This window comes from Eschscholzia californica, unplaced genomic scaffold, assembly GCF_041429995.1.
Source record: "Eschscholzia californica isolate CP2 unplaced genomic scaffold, dmEscCali1.0.p SCAF_1, whole genome shotgun sequence".
Lineage (NCBI taxonomy): Eukaryota > Viridiplantae > Streptophyta > Magnoliopsida > Ranunculales > Papaveraceae > Eschscholzia > Eschscholzia californica.
Window position 1 is genome coordinate 24,594,532 of NW_028238198.1, and position 20,990 is coordinate 24,615,521.

A 20,990-nucleotide genomic window follows, 5' to 3' on the forward strand; every position below is an offset into this window, starting at 1 on the left:
CCCTTTTTCCAACCTTTTTTTCCAACAGAAAATCCACTTTCTTACTCATTTAGCCTTGTCAAACATCGAAAAATCGATATTCCTAAGAAAATCAATTTTTCAAGCTGATTTCGCCATGTAACAAACGGACTTTTAGTGAGTTAGATTTTTTTAGGAACCGTAAGAAAATTAGCCCCACATGAAAATGGTATAAATGTTTTTTCAGTTTTAACTACCAGAAGAAACAAATAGCTATTGTTTCTTAGTCAAACATTATTTGTTTGTATACGGAGGCCCCTACTTTAATGTCACGTGTGCTTGTATGTATTCCAAACGTGCATTGATTTCTCACCCGATACTCATATCCCAATCAGAAGGACCACTTAACATGAATGGTATTTGAATGAGGAAATTTCCGGTTGAGATAACAACTTGGATCTCAATGTCTATCCTAACATAAATTTTTCTCACACAATAAAAATTGTGTAATGACTATTATCCTAAGTAGATTCGACTTCAAATTAGTGTGTCCACTGGACCACCGCAAATTATAGTATATGTATTGACGATATACTAGGTATGTGGGAGTACATTATGTGATTATGTCGTCTGTTCCACATAATCAAATCTGGTCGAACCAATATGCAAATAATTGAGAAAACATATAAAAAATGGAGTAGTTTTTTCTTTTTAGTTAAAGATATAACATGGAGTAGTTAGCAATACCAGTATTTCATTAGTTACACTTAATTAAATCGTAGTAAAGAAGATTGTTTGATATAAGAGCATCTTCAAAGAGACATTCAAACTCTATAACTTCTAGTGTTATTAAAGAGTCTTAGAGTTTTTGGTAAAAAAAAATAAAAAAGATTCTCCAATATGATATTATGAGACACTCCAGGGTGATAAGAGAGATGCTAGTTTTAAAATTAAAGTGTCTTCTTAAGCTTCTGTAAGTGTTACCCCGTCAAATTTCAGAAATTTAACTGTTAGACAATTTTACTTTTTAATTATTTTTTCTTATTAAATTTTAAAGTGATATGTGTATTAAATATAGTTATTATAGAGATCTCCATTGGAGACACAACTCACAAGAAGTTTAAATTGTTTTTATTTTGCCACAAAGGAATGAAAATCTTAATTGACACCAACAACTAGGATTTTCGAGTTTTTTTAGTGTCTCGTTGGAGATACCCCAAGAACATCTCCAATGTAACATTCAATTTAAAAAAAAATTGAGTGCCACATAAGACATTTAAAGTTTCTTTAAAGATTTTTTCCAATGCAAAATTCAATCCAGATATCTAGATGATGGGCGATGGCGAAATACAGATATCTCAAGCACTCTAGAACTAGAGTGTCCTTTTGAAATATTTTTAGAGAGATGCTAGAATGACAAAAGATTTTGACGAAAAAAAGTTCTCAGCTGATGTGACGATTGTGATTTTCATCTCTCAACGGCCTAGATTTGGTCAAAGTTTGAATCCACACCCGCCACATCAGCTGGGAACCTTTTTTTGTCAAAATCTTTTGTAACTTTATCATTTCCCATATTTTTAACTAGGGTATATCCCGTGCCCTAGGGCACAAACACAAGTGTGAAGAAATTCTAACTCAGTGCTTCTAGAATCGCTCCATAGTATTGTTTTAGGCACTCTCTCCAAACATGTCATCCGACTTTTCATATTTAATATTTTTATATTCTAGATACCCAAATTTTTTGGTATTATTTTCTTTTGTTTCCTTTTCTTAAATTAATTATTATTTTAGTTATTATTTTTTTGGTATTATTTTATTCATAGTTAAATTAGTTATTTTTGAGTTTTGCACGACTTGCTGTAAACCATATGATCATGTTAATATCCACAAAATATGTTATGAGTTAATTCTGTTATGGCCCTAAAGATAGCTATTTCAACGAAATGGTCCCTCTAGTCTAAGATGAACAACTTATAAATGAACTTTTCTTCTCTTTCTTTTTCAATATTTCAGGTAGTCAACTTGGACAGTCTCACCTTTCCTTTCAGAATTAATTCCTTCCATATCCTTTTGATTTTTCTTCTCCAACAAGAGGTTGCTTTTTTTTTTTGTTGAAACAAACAAGAGGTTGCTTGTAGACAATCATCGACCATCTTCAAAAGAAAAATAGTTCTTCACCGGCCATCCCACTGCCTCCTTCATCGTCATGTGTCTCATACTCTTGTTCTTCTCTTCTTTTTTGGATGATCGACTCATTATAATGAGATGCGCTATATATGTGACAGGTCAAGAAGGCGAAGATCTGACGATCAACAGAAGTCGAAGATATTTGAAGATATATAAAGATTCAGAATATTTAGTTTCATGTATTTAGAATATGTTTTGTAATTGTCTTCATATAAATATTATATACTTTTCTAGTTTAATTACAAAAATTAGGATACTAAGAAACCCTAATTTACTCTATAAAAATACGAGTTGAGTCTTAGAGTGTCTGACTAATGTAACGAATCAAACTCACTTATGGTGAATATTAATAAATCCATTATTCGTTTCACCGTAGATGTAGGTAGAGATTATCGAGGAAAATCTTCGACTGAACCATGTTATATTATCTTTTCGACTATTTTAATTTATCTCTCTGGTTATCACATATTCGTGAATTTAACGCACCACTTTCCTTTTTTGTTCGCGTTGTCATCGTGGCTCGAACCCATGACTAGAAGGTGGAAGACTGAACCCCCTACTACTCCAGCCATAGATTGTTGGCCAACACTTCCCTTTTTCTTCTTCATCTCTCTCATCCACTTCTCTGAATCTCATACAATGTGGAGATTCCCCCTTCATCAGTGAGAGGGCTAAAATAGTTTTGGTACCCACCATTCCTTATAGGGTTACTTTCATTTTTAGAAAAGACATGCATATATTTAAAAGTTTTGGTACGCCAAAATTGACCTCATCCAAATGATTGCGATATGCATGTGGTCACCCAAATGGACACGTTCATCAACATTTACTCATAAAATTTTAGTAGTAGATTCTTCATTTTTGCCATTTGCCATATTTTTCAAAACACGGAATGGGACCACACCTTCATAGATCTTCTTCTTCTTCTTCTTCTTTTCTAATAGTGATATCTGAGATGATCAATGCTCCAAGATAGGGCATCTCTCTCTCTCTCTCTAAATGTTCATTTTTTAGGTAAAACTAAAAGTAACTTTAACCCTTTTTTTAATTTTATTAGTGCAATTATGTAACAACTTTAGACAAGAGTTGAAATGTGAGTCTCATCAACTCTTTTGAGTTGGATTCATAAACCACTAAATAGTCTTTCTATTTATAAATTAATAATTGTTTAGGTTTGAATATTTTTGTTTGTTGATAAATTTAGGTTTGATATAGCCAGGGACGGAACCAGAAGTTTTGTTAGAGGGGGGCCGAACTTTTCTAGTCATATATTAAATCGAAAAATTTATATAATAAATCTATGCAAAATTACCACCTAAGAATATCAAAGCCACAAAAATTATGAAACACAAATAAAAGAAATAACATGAGACTTTTTTTATTTAATGTATCAAAATGTATTCAAAGTATCATTCGGATGTTACATATGATAGGAAAAAGTAAGAAATAAGTAGTCTAATAGAATAAGGATTGATCTTTTTTTATGTCACTTTTGGATCGTCATTAGTAATTTCATGGCTCGCTAGCCATTTGAACCATTATACCTATTTAAAATAATTCTTTTATATTAGTTAAATGTAAAGAGATGGAGAGAGATAGATATAGAGAGTCTTCTCTCCCCTCCCTTTCTCTGATAATAACTCTCTTCTAGAGAGAGAAACCGTATAGTTCTTCGTTTTGCTCCGGCGAAGGGTTGTCTCTTCGTCGAAATCTCCGTATAGTTCTTCGTTTCTTGCCCTAATTTTAACTATTATAATCATCCCAGTAGAATTTTTGGAGTATAGACGCAAATATTGGTATGGGAACAAGATCAGATCCACCAATATCGACAATTCATCATCTGACTAACCATTATCAATTGTCATTGAGGGAGGAGGAAGTGAATAAAAGTGGTGGATTCTTAAGGAGATTTCGTCCATTGACGAAGATTGATGTTTCTTCCATTGATGAAGATCGACGATTTGGTAGTTCTCCATGTATAGTATGGCACCACGAGTCGTCCATGATCTAACCGATTGCAAGTGCAAGGAAGAAGAGTTTTCGATTGTTTCTATTTATGTTTTAGTACAATAAAAATTTATGAGCCGGATTGATTTATTTTACGATTACAGATATGAATAAACATATAAAAAAGAAACTGAAATAAGTTGATTGAAACTTGATGTAAATAGAAGTGAACAATCAAAAAATAAATTGAATAAGTTAAAGAAACAATGGTGGCGCACTAGAGTTCTAAATTCTCTAATACATAACCATAGAGTGCATGCTTAGGTTATCGGGTAGAAAGAGTTGTGTCTGTGTAGGGGCGGTTTGGAAATAGGGTTGTTTAGATTAGGTGACAAGGCATTTTGACTGGGTAGGAAATAAGTTGGGCTAGGTTTCAAACTTGCATTGGGTTTGGGTTGCAATTAAAAGGGGGGCCATATACTTTAAAAGGAATGTTGTGGGTCCCTGCATGGACTTAAATGAGGAGAACAATGCAAGGGTCAGGGGGGCCAGGGCCACTCCTGGCCCTTACATAGTTACGTCCCTGAATATAGCTATTGCACTTGTTTACTTTTTCTTCAAAATTGACAAATATAGTATTTTGATATTTTTCTAGTAGATTCTTGTTTTATGATGATTTCTTCAAATCTTCTTGATTTTGATGTTTTAAATTTCACCATAAAAACTTTTTGATAGAGCAGAAAAATAATATATTAGACGTCGCCTGCGTTCAATCAAATGAAAAGACAACAATTATATAATCATATAAATGCGAAAAAGGGTTACATGAGAGGACAAAAGAAAAAGAAAGAATTTAAAAATGCAAAGTTGTATAAACTTACTGAGAATTCTATTTATCCCTCTATTTGGTCTCTTCCTGACAGATCACTTGAAAAACACGAGCATTTGGGGAGAGAATTGTGAGAGTATATGTGTTAAGTTTGTAGCCATCCAACTCAAAATCAATTGGAGCACGTGTTACTTTTAAGCCTATCACATGTATTCTTTTCTTTACGGGTGACGTGGAGCACGTGTTACTTTTAAGCCTATCACGTGTGGGCCTAACTCTGGTACCATGTTAAGTTTGGGGCCATCCAACTCAAAACCAATTGGCTATGAGTGAAGAGGACCTATACTTTATATTCTTGGTTGCTAGTTATCCATTCTCCATGTGGGACTATTTTCACAATATGTGTGGGACTATTCTCACAATATGTTCTAGTGATATGTCGCCACATCAGGCGGAGGGCTGGGGGAGGGATAAATAGAATTTTTGTAAACTTAACCAATATTTTCACGGTTCAATTTTGGGTTTCAACTTGTGAATTATTTACTCTGTTTAATACCAAGTGAAAGCAAGAACAGAGAATCTAGTATTAGGGAAAACTCTGTTTCATATAAACAAAAGCTTATTATATATTTGAAGAATTATTCATTTACAATCTAACATATTATCATCAGTAAGATCGAACCAGATTTCCTCGAACACTTTCACAATAACATCATGATATTCATTTGAATTCAAACAAAGATAACAAGCTAAAAGCTCTTCCAAATCACTTGATGCTCTAATATTGTTCTCCATTATCATCTCCACCATTGAATCTCTAAAATCTCTTCTAGGGTTCAATGACGATTTAATGATTGCGTAACTATCTGAATGGTTCTTCTTTCTTCTCTCGATCGATGAATTTTTCTTCACCGTCTTCGTTGTTGAGGTTGTTGACTTCATACAACTTTGCTTAGTTTTGGGTACAAGAAAGGATTGAGCTAACCTAGATTCCATGACCTTAGTATGAGTCTTCCGGGTCAAAATTCTCGGAGTATTCGATCGGAGTTTCAAGCCTGGTGAACTCAGCGAATAAAATGATCTTCGTGACAGAGGACTGACTTTCTTTACTCTTTCTTGATCAACATTTTTCTGATCTTCAAATTTAGATGAAGAAACTTTACTGATTTGAGTAATGGGTTCTGTTTCTTTCCTCTCCTTTTTGCTTAATTTGATTGGTTTTACTAAAATTGGAGGAAGATCAATCTCTGAAATTGAATCAAACCCATCAAAATTTTCGAACTTTTGGTTGGAATAATCGAAATTTGATTCTTGGATATCAATATGGTGATAATGATCAGGAGAAATCTGAAGAGGAGAAACAGAGGATTTGGTCCAGACTGATTCAAGAGTTGATCTGCAACTACAACCAGCTGAAACAGAGGAGGTGACAGTTTTGGGAGAAGAAGATTTAATTGATCTTCTTCTGTTAGAAGATCTTGATGATTTAGAAGATTTTCTTGGAGGGTCAAGTGGTGGGAAATGGAGGTCAGAGATTTTAGGGTTTGTGGGTGAATTGTTAAGATTATAATCTGGTTTGAGGGGAAGTTCTCTAGTGAAGTGGTAAGAATCTCTAGGGCTGGAAAGAATTGGTGGTTGAGTTATTGTTTGATGATTTGGTGCTGATGAAATTTTAGAGAAGTGATAATGGTGTTTCTTGTTGTTATTGAGCTTGTAAAACCAAGCATTTGGCATCATATTTGATAACTTGAACCTGTAATTCCCCATCTCTCTTTCTCTCTCTCTATGTCACTCTGTTTCTCTCTCTAGAAACAAAGAGAAATGAGATAATGAGAGAGAATGTGTTTCTCTTAGCTCACTCCTCTGCTTATAATATCTAACTACTCTTTGTGAAGTTGTTTCTTTCTCTGAATATGTGAAGGATTGTCTTTTTGGCAAAAGAAAGAGTTGAATATATAAGTAGAGAGAAAGAGACTTGTTAGATGAGATATATAGGACCCACAAAGATTATTGTCTCTTGAGGAAGAAATGGGGCGGGTACTGGGAAGTACAGTAGTGTACTAACACAACTACACACCACAGTAAGGAGAAGGTGAATACATAATGAGAAATTCTATTCATCCGTGCTTGGTCCTTCCCTCAACCCTCCGCTTGATATGACGACATATCACTTGAGCATATATTCTCACAATTCTTTCTCTATTTGTTCCACGCTCAAGTCGCCACATTAGGCAGAGAGGGTTGAGGGAGGGACCAAATAGAGGGATGATGAGAATTTTCGAAACATAATACAAAGAGTGACTATTGCAGCAAAAATATCTTTCAAAGGGAGAGATGTGCTTTAGGAAAACTTATATATAGTGGTGCCAATGAACCATGCCGGGACGGTACGAAAACATCAGACATAGTTATAACTAGTGCAGTGTTGCACCCTAACTACAAAGTCGCAATGACTAGGGTGTCAGCCTTGATCTTCCGTCCCCTGACAAACATTTGAATGAAAAATATAATTTATATAAATACTCAAGGAGAATACTTGTGTAAAATGTAGAAACTCTCCAATACATTTCAGATTTGCCATTAATATCTATTTTCTTCTTCGTCAAAAGTTCCCCTACTGAAGAACTTACAATGGAAAATGTGGAAGTCGTAATGTAGTAGAAGATAAAATAAGAGAACTTGAAGTTGTGGTAGATTTGAAAGAAATAAAATGAGTATTATTTGCATAAAAGAAACTTGTTCTAATAAACAGAGTTTTTAAGTTTTTCCTTCGAAATACTTTAAAGAAATAAATCCCCCGTTGAACAGTTTTTCCGACTGTTGGGGGATATTTATGTCAAAACACCCTTGTGCTTGGGTGACTACGATGGACCAAGTGACGAAATGGCTGCGTATTAATACTAGATGTCATTGGACAGTGAGTCACAGACAGTGTAATGGTCCATATATACCCACGCCTAAAGGGTCGTGTTACACATGCCTCCAACCCTAAATTCTCAGACATGGCATGGCATATTCGCAAGGAACACAGGGTTGGGTTGCCCGTGACATGTAATGCATTATCCATGCAAACTATCGAGGAGGAAAGTTCTATAGGCACCCCAGCTTGGCTAGATCCTAGATAGGCACCCCTGAACTAGGGCAGCCTGGACGTCTTTCACTTCAAAGATTAGGTTTTGTAAGCTATAGTGGGAAATTCTATGGGCAATCTAAAGCGGGGCTCCCCCACCCCCCCCCCCCCCCCCCCCCCCCCCCCCCCCCCCGCCGCCGACGTGGTAGTAGGGGATGGCTTTAATAACGAGGAGCGCCTATAGACCTTCTCTTCTATCGCATTGGATGGGAAATATAAGCTCTGTCTAGTGAAGTGGGCTTAAATAGTGTCCTATAGACTCAAATAGAAGGAACGTGGTTGTCGTCTTTAACTCAGTGAAATGTGCCCGCTCTTCATCTCCAATTTTGGTGGTCGTTGCTACATGGTTGGAAAGTCGTACAATCTCAACTAGAGATAGAGAGAGAGAGAGATGGAGAGAGCTTGATGTTCATGGTGGTTGGTGAACTTGGTGGTGGCGTGGTATGTTAAAGAGATGAGATGGTGGTGCTGGTCTATGAGGTCATGGCCCTCATGGGGAAGAAGGTGGAACTCATTCCTTGGTATGTTTGACATTTTTTTTTTTTGGTTGAAGAACAATAACATTAATGAAGCAAGGAGTTCTTACAATACAACTGAATAAGAAAATAAGGGATATTATGCCATCTTTTAGACAGATTATGCTTTCTAGACCATTTAGCCAGCTTGTCAGCATGCGAGTTGGCTGCCCTATTAACATGATGGAATTGGATTGCATCGAATTCACTGCATTTCTCTTTGATCTTCTTGATGTTGATCTTCGATTGCCATTGAATAGAGTGTCGACTATTTTGTAGATGATGTATTAGGTTGGCATTGTCACTTTCAATGATGACCGAGTTATAAAGCTTATCTGCTGCCCATTCCATTCCCAGAAGGATTGCCTGAGCTTCTCCTTCTCCACTATTCCTTGCTCTAGATGTCTTGATTTGTGCTTCAATGAATTTAGCCCCACTATCATGAGCAATAAGGCTGAGGCCGACCGTAGAAGAAATGTTGAGAAAGGATGCGTCGACATTGATCTTGATGGCATTATGTTCCGGCGGTTGCCACTTTTCACTGGTTTTGCCCTTCTTATGTTTAGAGGGTTTTTCTGTATTCGGGTAATTTTGAATCATTTGGATAATTTTCGGGATGTCGTTAATTTCACGCTGAAAGCAGTGGTCACATCGCGTTTTCCACAGAATCCATAGAATTGTAGCGTAATGTATATTGTTACTAGTATAACATAGTTCCGGCTGTTCTTCCCACGAGAATATCCAGTCAACGATGGAGGCAATGTTTTCGGTTATGATGTTATAATGGAACCAAATATTTCTCGCTAAAGCGCAGTGTAGAAGGGCATGTTCAATAGTTTCAATTTCGCTACAGTTCGGGCAGCTTTCTATCTTATCTATATATTTCCCTATTCTGGCTTTGACCGGGAGAGCCTTGTTACACGTTTTCCAGATGAAAAACTGAATGCGTGGAACCACCGGTAAAGACCATATAAATTTCCAGTTTTTGGGATTGGAGCTCTGTTCACTATTCCTAGCGCTTAGGTGCAGATACATTGACGACACTGTAAATTTCCCTGATTTAGAAAGTTGCCACTTTAATTGATCTTTACCGTCCGGTTCAACTGGTATGGTTTTTATGAGATTCTGGGTATTTTCATCGAAGTTTTCTTTAAGGATGTCTAGATCCCATTGGTTGTTGTTAATGAGCTGTGAGACTTTAGTTAGATTGGAATTATTATTATTCACAACATTAGTTTCTATTTCAGGGATCCATTTATCCGTCCAAATATTAATATCCTTACCTGTATGCACTTCCCAGATGGCTAGATCTGCAACGATGCCGAAATGCTTCCTTATATTTTTCCAGGTCCATGAGTGATGAGCTTTGGCCGGGCCTGGAGAATCTTTGTTCGGATAGTATTTGCTTTTGAGAAGTTTAGCCCAGATAGCATCCGGATTATTCCTAAGCCTCCAAGCCATTTTGGCAAGAAGCGCTGTGTTATCAAGTTCTGGCAAGTGTATACCCAGTCCCCCTTCCTTCTTAGGAGAGCAGATGTCAGCCCAAGCCTTAGTACGTATACCTTTAGATTTACCCCACCAGAAATCCCGCTGAGCGGCCTTGATGCTTTTGCAAATCCCTTTGGGAATAGCGAAGCACTGCATCTGATATCGGGGTACAGCCGCCGCTATGGTTGAAATTACAACCGTGCGACCAGCTAGCGAGAGGAAGTTGTGATTCCATTTATTGAGTTTCTTTTTAATTTTATCCAAGATGTCTTTAAACACCGTTGTTTTTTGAGGTCCTATGAAGAGTTGCGACCCCAGATATTTTTCCGACGTAGAGGCATGTTGCACTTTAAGGGCTCTCATGATCATACGTTTGAACTTCGGGTGAGAGTTCTTCGAGTAAAAGATGTTAGATTTGGCGTAGTTGATCATTTGGCCAGAAGATTCACTAAATTTCTGCAAAATATTTTTGAGTATATGAACATTTTCTATAGAGTTTTTACCAAAGATGATGCAGTCATCTGCAAAAAGGAGGTGCGAGATCTCTATGTCTAGGTGATTGGTGTGAAAGCCTGTGAAGTTGTCCTGATTATGACTGTTACTGTTTTCCATGAGCTTCCGGCTGAGGCCTTCCATAGCCAAAGCGAATAAGAAAGGAGACAGTGGGTCCCCTTGTCTGATACCTCTCGTAGGGTGAAAAGTAGACCCGGGTCTACCATTAACCAGCACCGCCATGGAGGAAGTGGTTATGCAGATTTGGATCATCTTAATCCAGTGCTCACTGTAGCCTAATTTCCTCATAATGCTAAGAATATAAGTCCATTCTATTCTGTCGAACGCTTTGGACATATCTAGTTTAAGCCCAAAGTAGCCAGTTACACCTTTGATATGCTTATAAGAATGGATGATCTCCTGTCCCATGATAATGTTATCCGTAATCTGTCTTCCTGGGACGTAAGCCGCCTGGAAGGGGGATATGACCGGGATGAGAGTCTGCTTGAATCTATCTGCCAGCAGTTTAGTGATAACCTTATAGGTAGTATTGAGTAAACTGATAGGTCGATAATCTGCCGGAGTTTGCGGTGTAGCCGTTTTGGGAATAAGACAGATGTGGGTATGATTAATTTCTTGGGGGAGGATCGCTGAAGAGAAGAATTCCTTAACCATCACATAGATATCTGAGTTGATGGTATCCCAGTTAGCCTGATAGAAGTGAGGGGGGTAACCATCTGGACCTGGCGCCGCTTCTTTTTTCAGATGATTGATAGCCCAGTCGATCTCTGCATTAGAAGGGATGGCCGTAAGGGTTTGGTTTTGTTCTTCAGTGATAGTGGGTGTAAATAGGTTCAGAGTATCGGGCTCTATGCTTGGGTGGCTGGTGGTACTGATGCGCAGAAGATGAGAGGTGAATATATCCTGAATATCTTTAATGTCTTCCTTCCAATCCCCATTACTATCCTTGATGGCGTTGATCTTATTATTTCTGTTATGTTGTATGGCTTGAGAGTGAAAATATTTTGTGTTCTTATCTCCTAACTTGATGAAGTTGTTGCGCGATTTTTCCTTCCATATACTCTCCTGTTGATTATATAATTCCTCTAGTTCTATACTCATTCTATTATATTCGTCTTTGTTCTTGGCGTTAAGGATGTTAGTCGTGATCTGCTTTATCTTGTTTTCTATATTTCCAAAAACCTGCTTGTTCCAAAGTGTAAGGTTTCTGCTGAGTTTTTTAAGGTCCCTCTGTATGCTGTGCTGACCTTTGTTGTGTTTGATTTTATCCCAGCTATCTCTAATGAATCCAAAGCACTCTGGATGTGACATCCACGTCCTGATGAATTTGAAGGGTTTAGGATTATTCTGATACTTCGTAATGTTGTTGAGAAAAATCGGGAGATGATCTGACCCAGCTGCTTCTAAGTGTGAGATACCAGAGTTAGGGTAAATACTCAGCCAGTGGTGATTCGCCAATGCCCTATCTAGCCTTTCCTGAATAAGATTTTCTCCGTACTGTTTATTGCACCAGGTGAAAGGGTGGCCCTGATATCCCATGTCCATAAGGCCAAGCTCGTTAATAATGTCGATGATTCTGCTCGAGTTGGAGTTTGAGCCTGTTAAGCCCCCACTCTTGTCTGTCGGGTCCAAAATACAATTAAGATCGCCAAGCAGGATCCAGGGCAGTTCTTTGTTAGTGTGGATGTTCAGCACATTTTTCCACGGTTTAAGTTTTTCCTTGTTATAAGGTGATCCGTATAATCCAGTGACCTGGAGAGTGGTCCTGTTTAGGTTGTTATTTAATTCAAAGTGAATGATATTTTTGTCCGCGTAAGTAATATTGATATTGATGTGATGTTTCCAGTATAAAGCGAGTCCACCGGCTTTATTGATCGGATCCACATAAAATTTGGAATAGTGTTTGCTTAGGGGTATTAATTTGTTCATATTAGTAGGTTTGTTCTTGGTTTCCGAGATGAATATAATATCCGGGTTTTTGTGGTTAATGATAGACAGAAGATTCTTGCGAGTAATGAAAGAGGAGGCGCCTCTAACGTTCCAACTAAGAATAGAGGGGCAATCCATCTCTATGAAGCCCAGAGGATGTCTGGGGGCAGCCCTCGACCCAACCTCGAGATGGGCCAAATACCCTGGATACCAGAATACAGTCTGGAGGCACCACCAGCAAGAAGTCGACTAGCTCGAAAATAACCTGCTACCACCTGAAACAAGAACACTACCGAGAGAGGAGAGGGGAAGGATGCACTAAACACAGATAGCCCTAACGCTAATAGCAAGATTGAATACTAAAAAGAAAGACACTAACAACAAAGAAAACCAGTAAACAGTTCTATGACATACCACTACATCAAGAACAATAGCTGCTAACAAAAAACAAAAAGCTGAAACCGCACATTATCCACCATGCAGCTATCAACCAACCCAGACACTAAGTACAACCAACTAACAACGACACTAACCTGAAATAAGAATAAAACAAACAAGAAGATAAACCCAAACTAACAGCTGAGACTGTAACAGATTAATCTAACGAGTTAGATTGTTCTTTTCCACCATCCAACCTTGCCTCTGAATTCTGACTTGGGGACTCTAAGAGTGAGTCTGCAAACATGTGACGTCTTCTCTCCTCCTGACTGCTAATCGATTCTGGTGGGGGGCAATACCAACTGTCCGGAACAATGGGAGAGTATCCAAGAGAACCAGACGAACTATTGGAAATCCATTGATGATGGGAATCACCTTTCGAAGAACTCCCTCCCATCGACATATCTCTGTGCCTCTTAGTCCATGCCTTCCTGACTTCTCCCTCTTCAATCTTGACTTCAATAAGTGCCTGAGGTTCCTTCCTCTTTCCCCTCTGTTGAAAGAGGTCTTGAGGAGGAATTGGTGCTATTGGAGAAGGGGGATTACTGGTTAATGCTACAGCCCAATGGGATACTGGAATAGGATGGTTCGGGGTAATCTCCATAGGAGAGACAGCATGTCGAGGGACTTCCCTAACACATGGGGTCAATGGATGCTCAATCACCCGACAGATGTGGCAAATGGCCTTAGGGAATCTTAGATAGCTGAAGTTTATAGGCTTGCCACCATCCGTAAAAATAGAAGTAAGAGTAGACAGGAGAGGTGTTCTTACATCATACATAAACTGAACTTTAATGAATGGCTTGGTAAGCATGTGAAAGTTCTTCGGAAGGATTTGCATTATATAACCCATGCATGAGAAGATGATTTCCAAGTCATGTTGGTTCTGTATAGCTGATGGAAGATCAGAGAAGTGACACCACATTGGTTCTTGCATTAGCTCTGGGAGCTCTCCATTGAAAGGAAATTCAATCTCTTGCATCACAATCAGAAGACCCCTGATTATCCAAGGCCTACCCTGATTAATCTCATTCATCACAATGAGGTTACTAGGCTTGATAAGAAAGTAGTTGTGGCCTTGGTTGATAGGTGTCACTTGACACTCTCTAAAGAACTTGGACTGGTAGTAAAGATTTCTTCTGATGAACCCAATACCATAGTTGTACTGACAACAGAGACGAGCTATAAAACCCGAGGATATCTTCTGTAGTTCTTGATTCTCGGCTGGTTTAGGATAGTTGATGGTTAGGTTTCCATAGTCCGATAAGTTGAGTTGTAGAGCCATGTTTTGGGAGAGGTGATCAATGTTGAGTTGGGAAGAAGAGGAAGACATGGATGGTTGTCTGTGAGAGGGAAGGATGAGAGAATAGGGCAGTTGTAATGAGGCTATAAATAATGGAATACCCAGCGTCATGATGAAAAGAAGAGGACGGATTAAATGTCGAACCTCGGGAAGGACCAAATTTGTCTTGGAAGAACAGCCCATAATTAAGACTATCTGCAGACTCAACTTGCACGCTTGAATCTTACTGAATAAACCCTCAATCTCTAAAAACCAGGGGACGAAGCTAACACTCGGAAGATCGTCTGCCTTAACCCACTGCTCGACCACCAGGTGTAACCCTCTTCCGATTCTGGAAGCATGCAAGGATGGAGGGGATTCGAACAATCTAACTCGGCCAATTTAGTGCATACACATGTAAACAGAATAAAGATCTAATTAATAAGAGAAAGAACTAACCTGGATTCTCTCCCGGATTGACTTGGATCTGCCTCTTGTGGTTTTTCCGAGATCAACCTTTCAACTTCTATACTTTTCTTTCGAGAAGTCTAGGGTTCTAACCTATTGGCTGAAGCTAAAACCGTCACTATCTCGATCTAAATACAACAGAAGATAAAATAACTAGAAAGTTTAATCTTTGGATGGATTCTGGATGCAAGCTTAAGGGTGAAATTAGGGTTCTTCTTCGGTTTGGGGAAAGAATTGGGGAAAAGAAGAGGGAGGCTAAAATCGCCTTGATGACGTCACTTTAAACCTTCTCTCTCCTCAAAAACCCATCCTGTTCAGATGTTTTCATTCTTTGGTATGTTTGACTTGGTCATAGTAAATTGAACAAATGAATTGAAAATGTGAATATTAAAGTATCTGGAATTCTATTAGCACCAACAATTTGGCTATACGAACCTTTAAACGCCTTGAGACAAGACTGGCATGACACAAAAAAGACTAGTGGATCTAGGTCTCTCTTTTTGAATTCACCGCCAATAGATAAGAGAGAAAGAATCACACTCCTTCGACACCTTGGATTTGTATCCTTTCTTTTCTGGAAAAGGGTGAACTGACACAGGGTTATCCATCTGTACATACATAGCTTTTTTTCATTTTTTTTTAACATTCCACTCTTAGTTTGACGATGACGACGGCAGGTGAAGGCACAAAAATAGGATAGCCATAACATAAAGTTTTGTGGAAGTGACACGAGGGTCTGCTCCTATTTCTTATTTGGGTGTGACTAAAAGCACCTGGCTAAACTGCTGTAGGCACCCGGTCAAAAACACATGGTGAGATGTCCATGTCCAATCCGGGTGGTTACAGCACTTTCCGCGGGGGCCTTTAGCCCCTCCTTTCTTATTTCTATTCATAAACTGAAACTAAGCTACTGACATTGATAGCCCGGGAAGCACCAAATCATGACAAATAAAAATAAGTTACAAAAAGGAGGGCAATGATTTAGAGGTTAACCACTAACTAATCTCACCTAACTCTAACTCTGTCCTTTTCTCAAATTAAAGACAACGTGAATCCCATCAATAGAAAAACACCAAAAATCAATATAAGCATTCCAAAATTCTCTTCTCTCATCCAAAATCACAAAACCACCACTAATCATCTTCATAACCATCATCATAATTCGATTAATTATCAAAAATGAGGTTATTAAAACGACCTTCATTTGGTAGATTCAAATGCAAAATCAAAAAACCTTCATTTTCCATTAAACCCAAGCTTAGTTTCAGACAACCATGCAAAAAATTCATGCAATCTTGTTTCAGATTCAGATTCAGGTCCAAAACCCGAAAACAACAAATCCAACCAAAAAAACCCAAATTCAGACTTAGAATCAAAACATGCATCTATGTTAGAGTTCTAAAGTTTCGTCGAAACAAACCACCTTGTTGCACAGTTAGAATACCTAATCCGATTTTCTCATGTGGGAAGCGTCGTCCCTCTACTCATCCTCGTCAGTCTTCGTCCGAAGAGACGATTGACGAAGTTGGGGAATTAAGAAGTGTGACTGAAACTGGTGAGAAAGATAGGAAGCTATTTCCTTCACCTCTTACTCCAGCTTATGTTAAGAATAATAGTTGGGCTAATAGATCAAGGGAAGTTTTGGGTGGTGGAGGTGGTGGTGATAAGATAGAGGTGGACGATGCTTGCCGGAGTTTTGAGAATTATTTAATGGAGATGATAGTAGAGGAAGGGAAAATGAAAGATTTGGTTGATGTTGAAGAGCTTTTGTTTTGTTGGAAAAATTTGAAGTGTCCTGTTTTTATTGATTTGGTTTCAAGATTTTATGGGGAGTTATGCAAAGATTTGTTTATATCTAATCAACAAGAGGAGAGAGATGAGGAGGAAGAGGAAGAAGGAGAAATCTTCATTCATCATCAAGATAACTCAAGTGATCTTGTTGATTCAATCAAGGAAGTATGACGATTCAATTTTTGTTATTCTTTTTTCTTCTACTCTGGTTTCACCATTTGTGTGTTCTTAAAGTGAAGTGTTGATTCTTTTTCTTTTTTTAGTTGAATGGGTTAGTAAAAACTAGGGTTTTGTTTTTGAGCCTATTCAGCTAATCAAGATCATAAACTATTGTAATAAAATGTTTATTTTGAATTATAAGGTTTTTGGGTTTACTCCGCAATAAATACGTAAAACTAATGAAGAAATCCCATTTTTAGAAAAAGGTCCCTCCATTTGCTCCTCCCCCAACCCTCGAGCTGTTGTGGCAACACCACAAAAACATGGAGTAGATGGAGAAAAAATATGCTAAGTTAAGTGTTGCCACGTCAGCTGGAGGGACGAGAGAGATGGCAAATGGAGAGAGGAATAGAATTTCTCATGTCCCATATATAAAAAAGATTGTGAAACAACCAGTTGTATTATATTTACATGTGAATTATCAATGATAGTATGAATACATTTCCCGAATCTCTTAAACTATAACCGGATACCCTTTAAGGTAATGGCGTGCGGTGAACTTTTTCATTCTCTTGCAGGGGTGGAACACCACCGAACAACCAGCCGTATTCTATTTACATATGAATTATCAATGATAATACAAAGACATCTTCCGGATCTTTTAACCTATAACTAAATACCCTTTAAGGTAATGGCGTAGAACTTTTTTCATGCTCTTGCACGGGTGGAACATCACCGAAGAAAAATGTATGGAAAATCGCTTTCTTTGTTGTCTGTTGGTTCTTATGAAAGCACGATAAGACATTACTTTTTTTTTTTAGTATTTTTTTAGTTTTTAGTTGTTTGTAATAACTATTCCTTTGTACATTAGGACATACTCCCCTTTGAAAAATACCTCATAGACTTCGTTTTTTATTCTATAAATTTATATAGAACATCACATAGACTTTGGTTGCCCTAGTTGTTTCCACCTGCAAATTCTCCTCCAGCTGAATCACTCAACTCCCCATATTCTTCTTGTTGAATCACTCAGTTTAATATTCATCCAGGCATCATTTAGATTCTTAGCCTCCTAAAAGGACAAAGAAGTGAGCTAAATATATATGTCACCTAACTCATTAGTTTGCCAACTTTTCATAAACAAAATCCATCCGATCATCATATTCCAAAGAAAAGTACAATTTCTGACTACTATGATTACCAAGAACAAATAAACCTACAAGAAAATAACAACGAAGTAAATAATTACAGAAACACTAGAGATTTACGTGATTCGGTTGGTGAGGCCAACTCCGTAACGAATAATAGTGTGATTATTTCCACTATGAATGAAGAAGAAGATTACAATTTTTTTTGAAGAATTTCTAATATTTGTAGTCTAGCTACTAAAAAATCATAGTAGTACTTAGTTGTCTCTAACTGTCTACCCAAAATCACCAATAAGATATCCCTCTCAACACCGACAATGCACGAAGTTGATTTTCTTGTTTTTAGAACAACTTCTCGTGAAATTGAACAATAAGTCAAAAGAACACCAACCGTTGCCCATTCTCATCACCATTTCTTTCTATATCTAATCGAATAACATTCTCCCACGTAGTAAGAGATATTACACATAAGGCACGCTTCTATGGCTACGATAATTTATTATAATAAGTTCGCACAGTGTACACTCTGTCAAAAACTCTAAATTGTGATTTTGAAACATTCCAACAATTAATACTTTAACAAAATTATAATAAATTAGAGAAAGTGATTACTGTTTCGATCAAGAGCCAACGATCTCCAAGTCAATCTTTTCCTATAATTTAAATTAATTCAGAATTAAGCAAATAAACAATAATAAAATTTAATATGTGACACCATATAATTCTTAGGCTTGTTTTAACATCATCTTTTGCCGTCCAGAATTAGTCTAAAATTAATAAACCTTTTAAAGATGGAAATAGCATTTAATAATTCGTAAGACTAATTATAATTAAAATAACCTTCAAATAAACTAAAACAGCTTCATATAAATTAGCCCTAGATGTCCATTTCTTTTGCATATGCAACCATTGAAATTATAAATTTCTTTCCGAGCTAAAGTTTCTCCATTTTTCGAATCAGTCTCGATTTATATTCCATCTTTCCTATGCCAGAGATCGTTGAATTGGGTTCGGAAGTGGGTTCCGACGAAAACTCATCAAAAAAGATTTTATTGGGTAAATATGAAATCGGAAAATTACTTGGTCGTGGTGCCTTCGCCAAGGTCTATCACGCTAGAAATATAGAAAATGGACAAAGCGTCGCGATTAAAGAAATCAGTAAACAAAAAATGATACAAAAAGGTATGGCCACAAATATCACAAGAGAAATCTCAATCATGTCTCAGTTAAATCATCCTTATATTATAAAACTTTTCGAAGTTCTCGGAACGAAAACTAAGATTTACTTAATTATGGAATTTGCTAAAGGGGGTGATTTATTTGATAAAATAACAAGGTTTCGTCGATTCAATGAAGATCTTAGTCGTCGGTATTTTCAACAATTGATATCCGCCGTTGGTTATTGTCATTATCAAGGGGTTTTTCATCGAGATCTTAAACCCGAGAATCTCCTCCTTGATGGGAGGGGACATTTGAAAGTATCGGATTTTGGTCTCAGCACCGCAATTACGTCTGAATCTGATAAAATAAAAAACGGTGCAATGTTACGTACTTTCTGCGGTACCGCTGCTTATGTGGCACCTGAAATGATAGGTAAAAATAAAAGTTATGATGGTGCTAAAACTGATATTTGGTCATGCGGTGTTATTTTGTTTGTTTTCAACGCCGGTTCTCTCCCTTTTTACGATGATAATAGAATGGAGTTATATCGTAAAATATTTAGTGGAGAATATCGATGCCCTAAATGGATGTCGTCGGAACTTTGTCGATTTCTTTCTCGTCTGCTCGATCGAAATCCCATAACGAGGATCACCATTGATGAAATCGTTCGTGATCCTTGGTTTAAACAAGGATATAAAGCAATCAAATTCGACGAACCAAGTGGGAAGAAACAAGAAGAAAATGGATCCAAATTCTTGAACGCGTTCAGTTTAATATCTTTTTCTCCGGGTTTAGATTTAGCTGGACTTTTCAAAGAAAACTTGATGTCAGAGAGCGAACGATTCATATCGGCTGAGTCAGCGGAGGGAATTATCGAGAAGATAGAGGAAGTTGCTATGAAAGAAAATTTGGATGTGAAAAGCAAGGATATGAAATTAATAATACAGGGACAAAAAGGTAAATTACTCGTCGGAGTTGAGATTTACGGACTAACGGAGTCATTGGTGGTTGTTGATGTACGATCATACGAAGGGGTTTGGAAAAAGAAGTTTAAACCCAAGTTGGATTGCTTGGTTTATACTCCGGAATCGGCTAATAGATAACCAATTGACCCGCAATTTATTCTTTATAGTCCGAACTTCTTCGGAGAATTATTCATTTGTTAGTGTATATATTGTTTGAGAAATGAGTGTTAATTATCAGGTAACTTAATTTGCGTGATAGTTCAGTTTGATTTATATTGAAAAGATGCATTGAGAGGATAATCTCATTAGGTCAGACAGTTGAGCTTGTGTTGTTGTGATAGGGCATAGGGGTATATGGAAAAATAAATAAAAATAAAAATATGAACTTTTCTGGCATTTGTTTACAGTTTTAAGTTGGTAAGACTCTTTTCAACAACAACAAAAAAAAAAAGTTGGTAGGACTCATTGTATGCCCAGTATACATATATATTAGGACCACTGCAACCAAAATGATTAAGAGTTAATTCCTATTTGGCCCCCTACTTTGGGACCAGCTTCCTTTATGGCCCCCTTTTTTCTGTAAATTCAAATATGACCCCCTTTTCTTAACACCGTCAGTCAACTTTTGTGGTCAACACCTTTTTTTCCATATTTACCCTTCTTATTAGAATGATTTCTAAATTCAAAATTGACCCCCTTTTGAATTTGGGTCAATTTCAAAAAAATTATAACAACTTTGGAAGAAACAAGGGGGCTAAAATAGAATACATATAAAAAAATCAAAAACACCTCATCCCACCCTCTCTCTCCTCCATCTCACCTCCACATCATGTATCTCGCCACCTCATCATCTTCTCCGAATGAAGGTCGCCGGTCGGCCAAATTTTCCGGCGACCTTCCATTTTTTTTCATCTTCTCTCTCTATTCTTTCTCTTATCTTCCCCTCTCTCTTATCTCTCTCATTTCTCTCTCTCTTTATCACATTTCTCTCTTATTCTCAAAAAGAAAAAAAAATCTCTCTCTCTCATCTCTCTATATTCCGACGAAGGGGAGGAGTCCCTTCGCCGGAATAACCGAGATCT

At 37.4% G+C, this 20,990-nt stretch overlaps 2 protein-coding genes and 1 pseudogene across 3 annotated transcripts; 1 reads left to right on the top strand and 2 right to left on the bottom strand.

Moving 5' to 3' along the window:
- Positions 1 to 5,522: 5,522 nt before the first annotated feature.
- Positions 5,523 to 6,860, bottom strand: LOC147565360 (transcription repressor OFP4-like). The gene has a single exon (XM_086651840.1). The coding sequence runs from the start codon at positions 6,686 to 6,688 to the stop codon at positions 5,564 to 5,566; it is 1,125 nt and encodes a 374-aa protein (XP_086507966.1). The 5' UTR covers positions 6,689 to 6,860; the 3' UTR covers positions 5,523 to 5,563.
- Positions 6,861 to 8,614: 1,754 nt separating this feature from the next.
- Positions 8,615 to 12,106, bottom strand: LOC147565361 (uncharacterized). Its single transcript, XM_086651598.1, has one exon. The coding sequence runs from the start codon at positions 12,104 to 12,106 to the stop codon at positions 8,615 to 8,617; it is 3,492 nt and encodes a 1,163-aa protein (XP_086507724.1).
- A 6,578-nt stretch (positions 12,107 to 18,684) lies between these two features.
- On the top strand, positions 18,685 to 20,304 carry LOC147565362 (CBL-interacting serine/threonine-protein kinase 11 pseudogene; annotated as a pseudogene). The gene has a single exon (XR_015237165.1). The product of XR_015237165.1 is annotated as a CBL-interacting serine/threonine-protein kinase 11 pseudogene (transcript).
- The last annotated feature ends 686 nt before the right edge of the window (positions 20,305 to 20,990 follow it).

Excerpts from the sequence above, each read along its gene's own strand:
- LOC147565360 (XM_086651840.1), bottom strand. The coding sequence starts at position 6,688 with ATGGGGAATTACAGGTTCAAGTTATCAAATATGATGCCAAATGCTTGG.
- LOC147565361 (XM_086651598.1), bottom strand. The coding sequence starts at position 12,106 with ATGGGATATCAGGGCCACCCTTTCACCTGGTGCAATAAACAGTACGGA.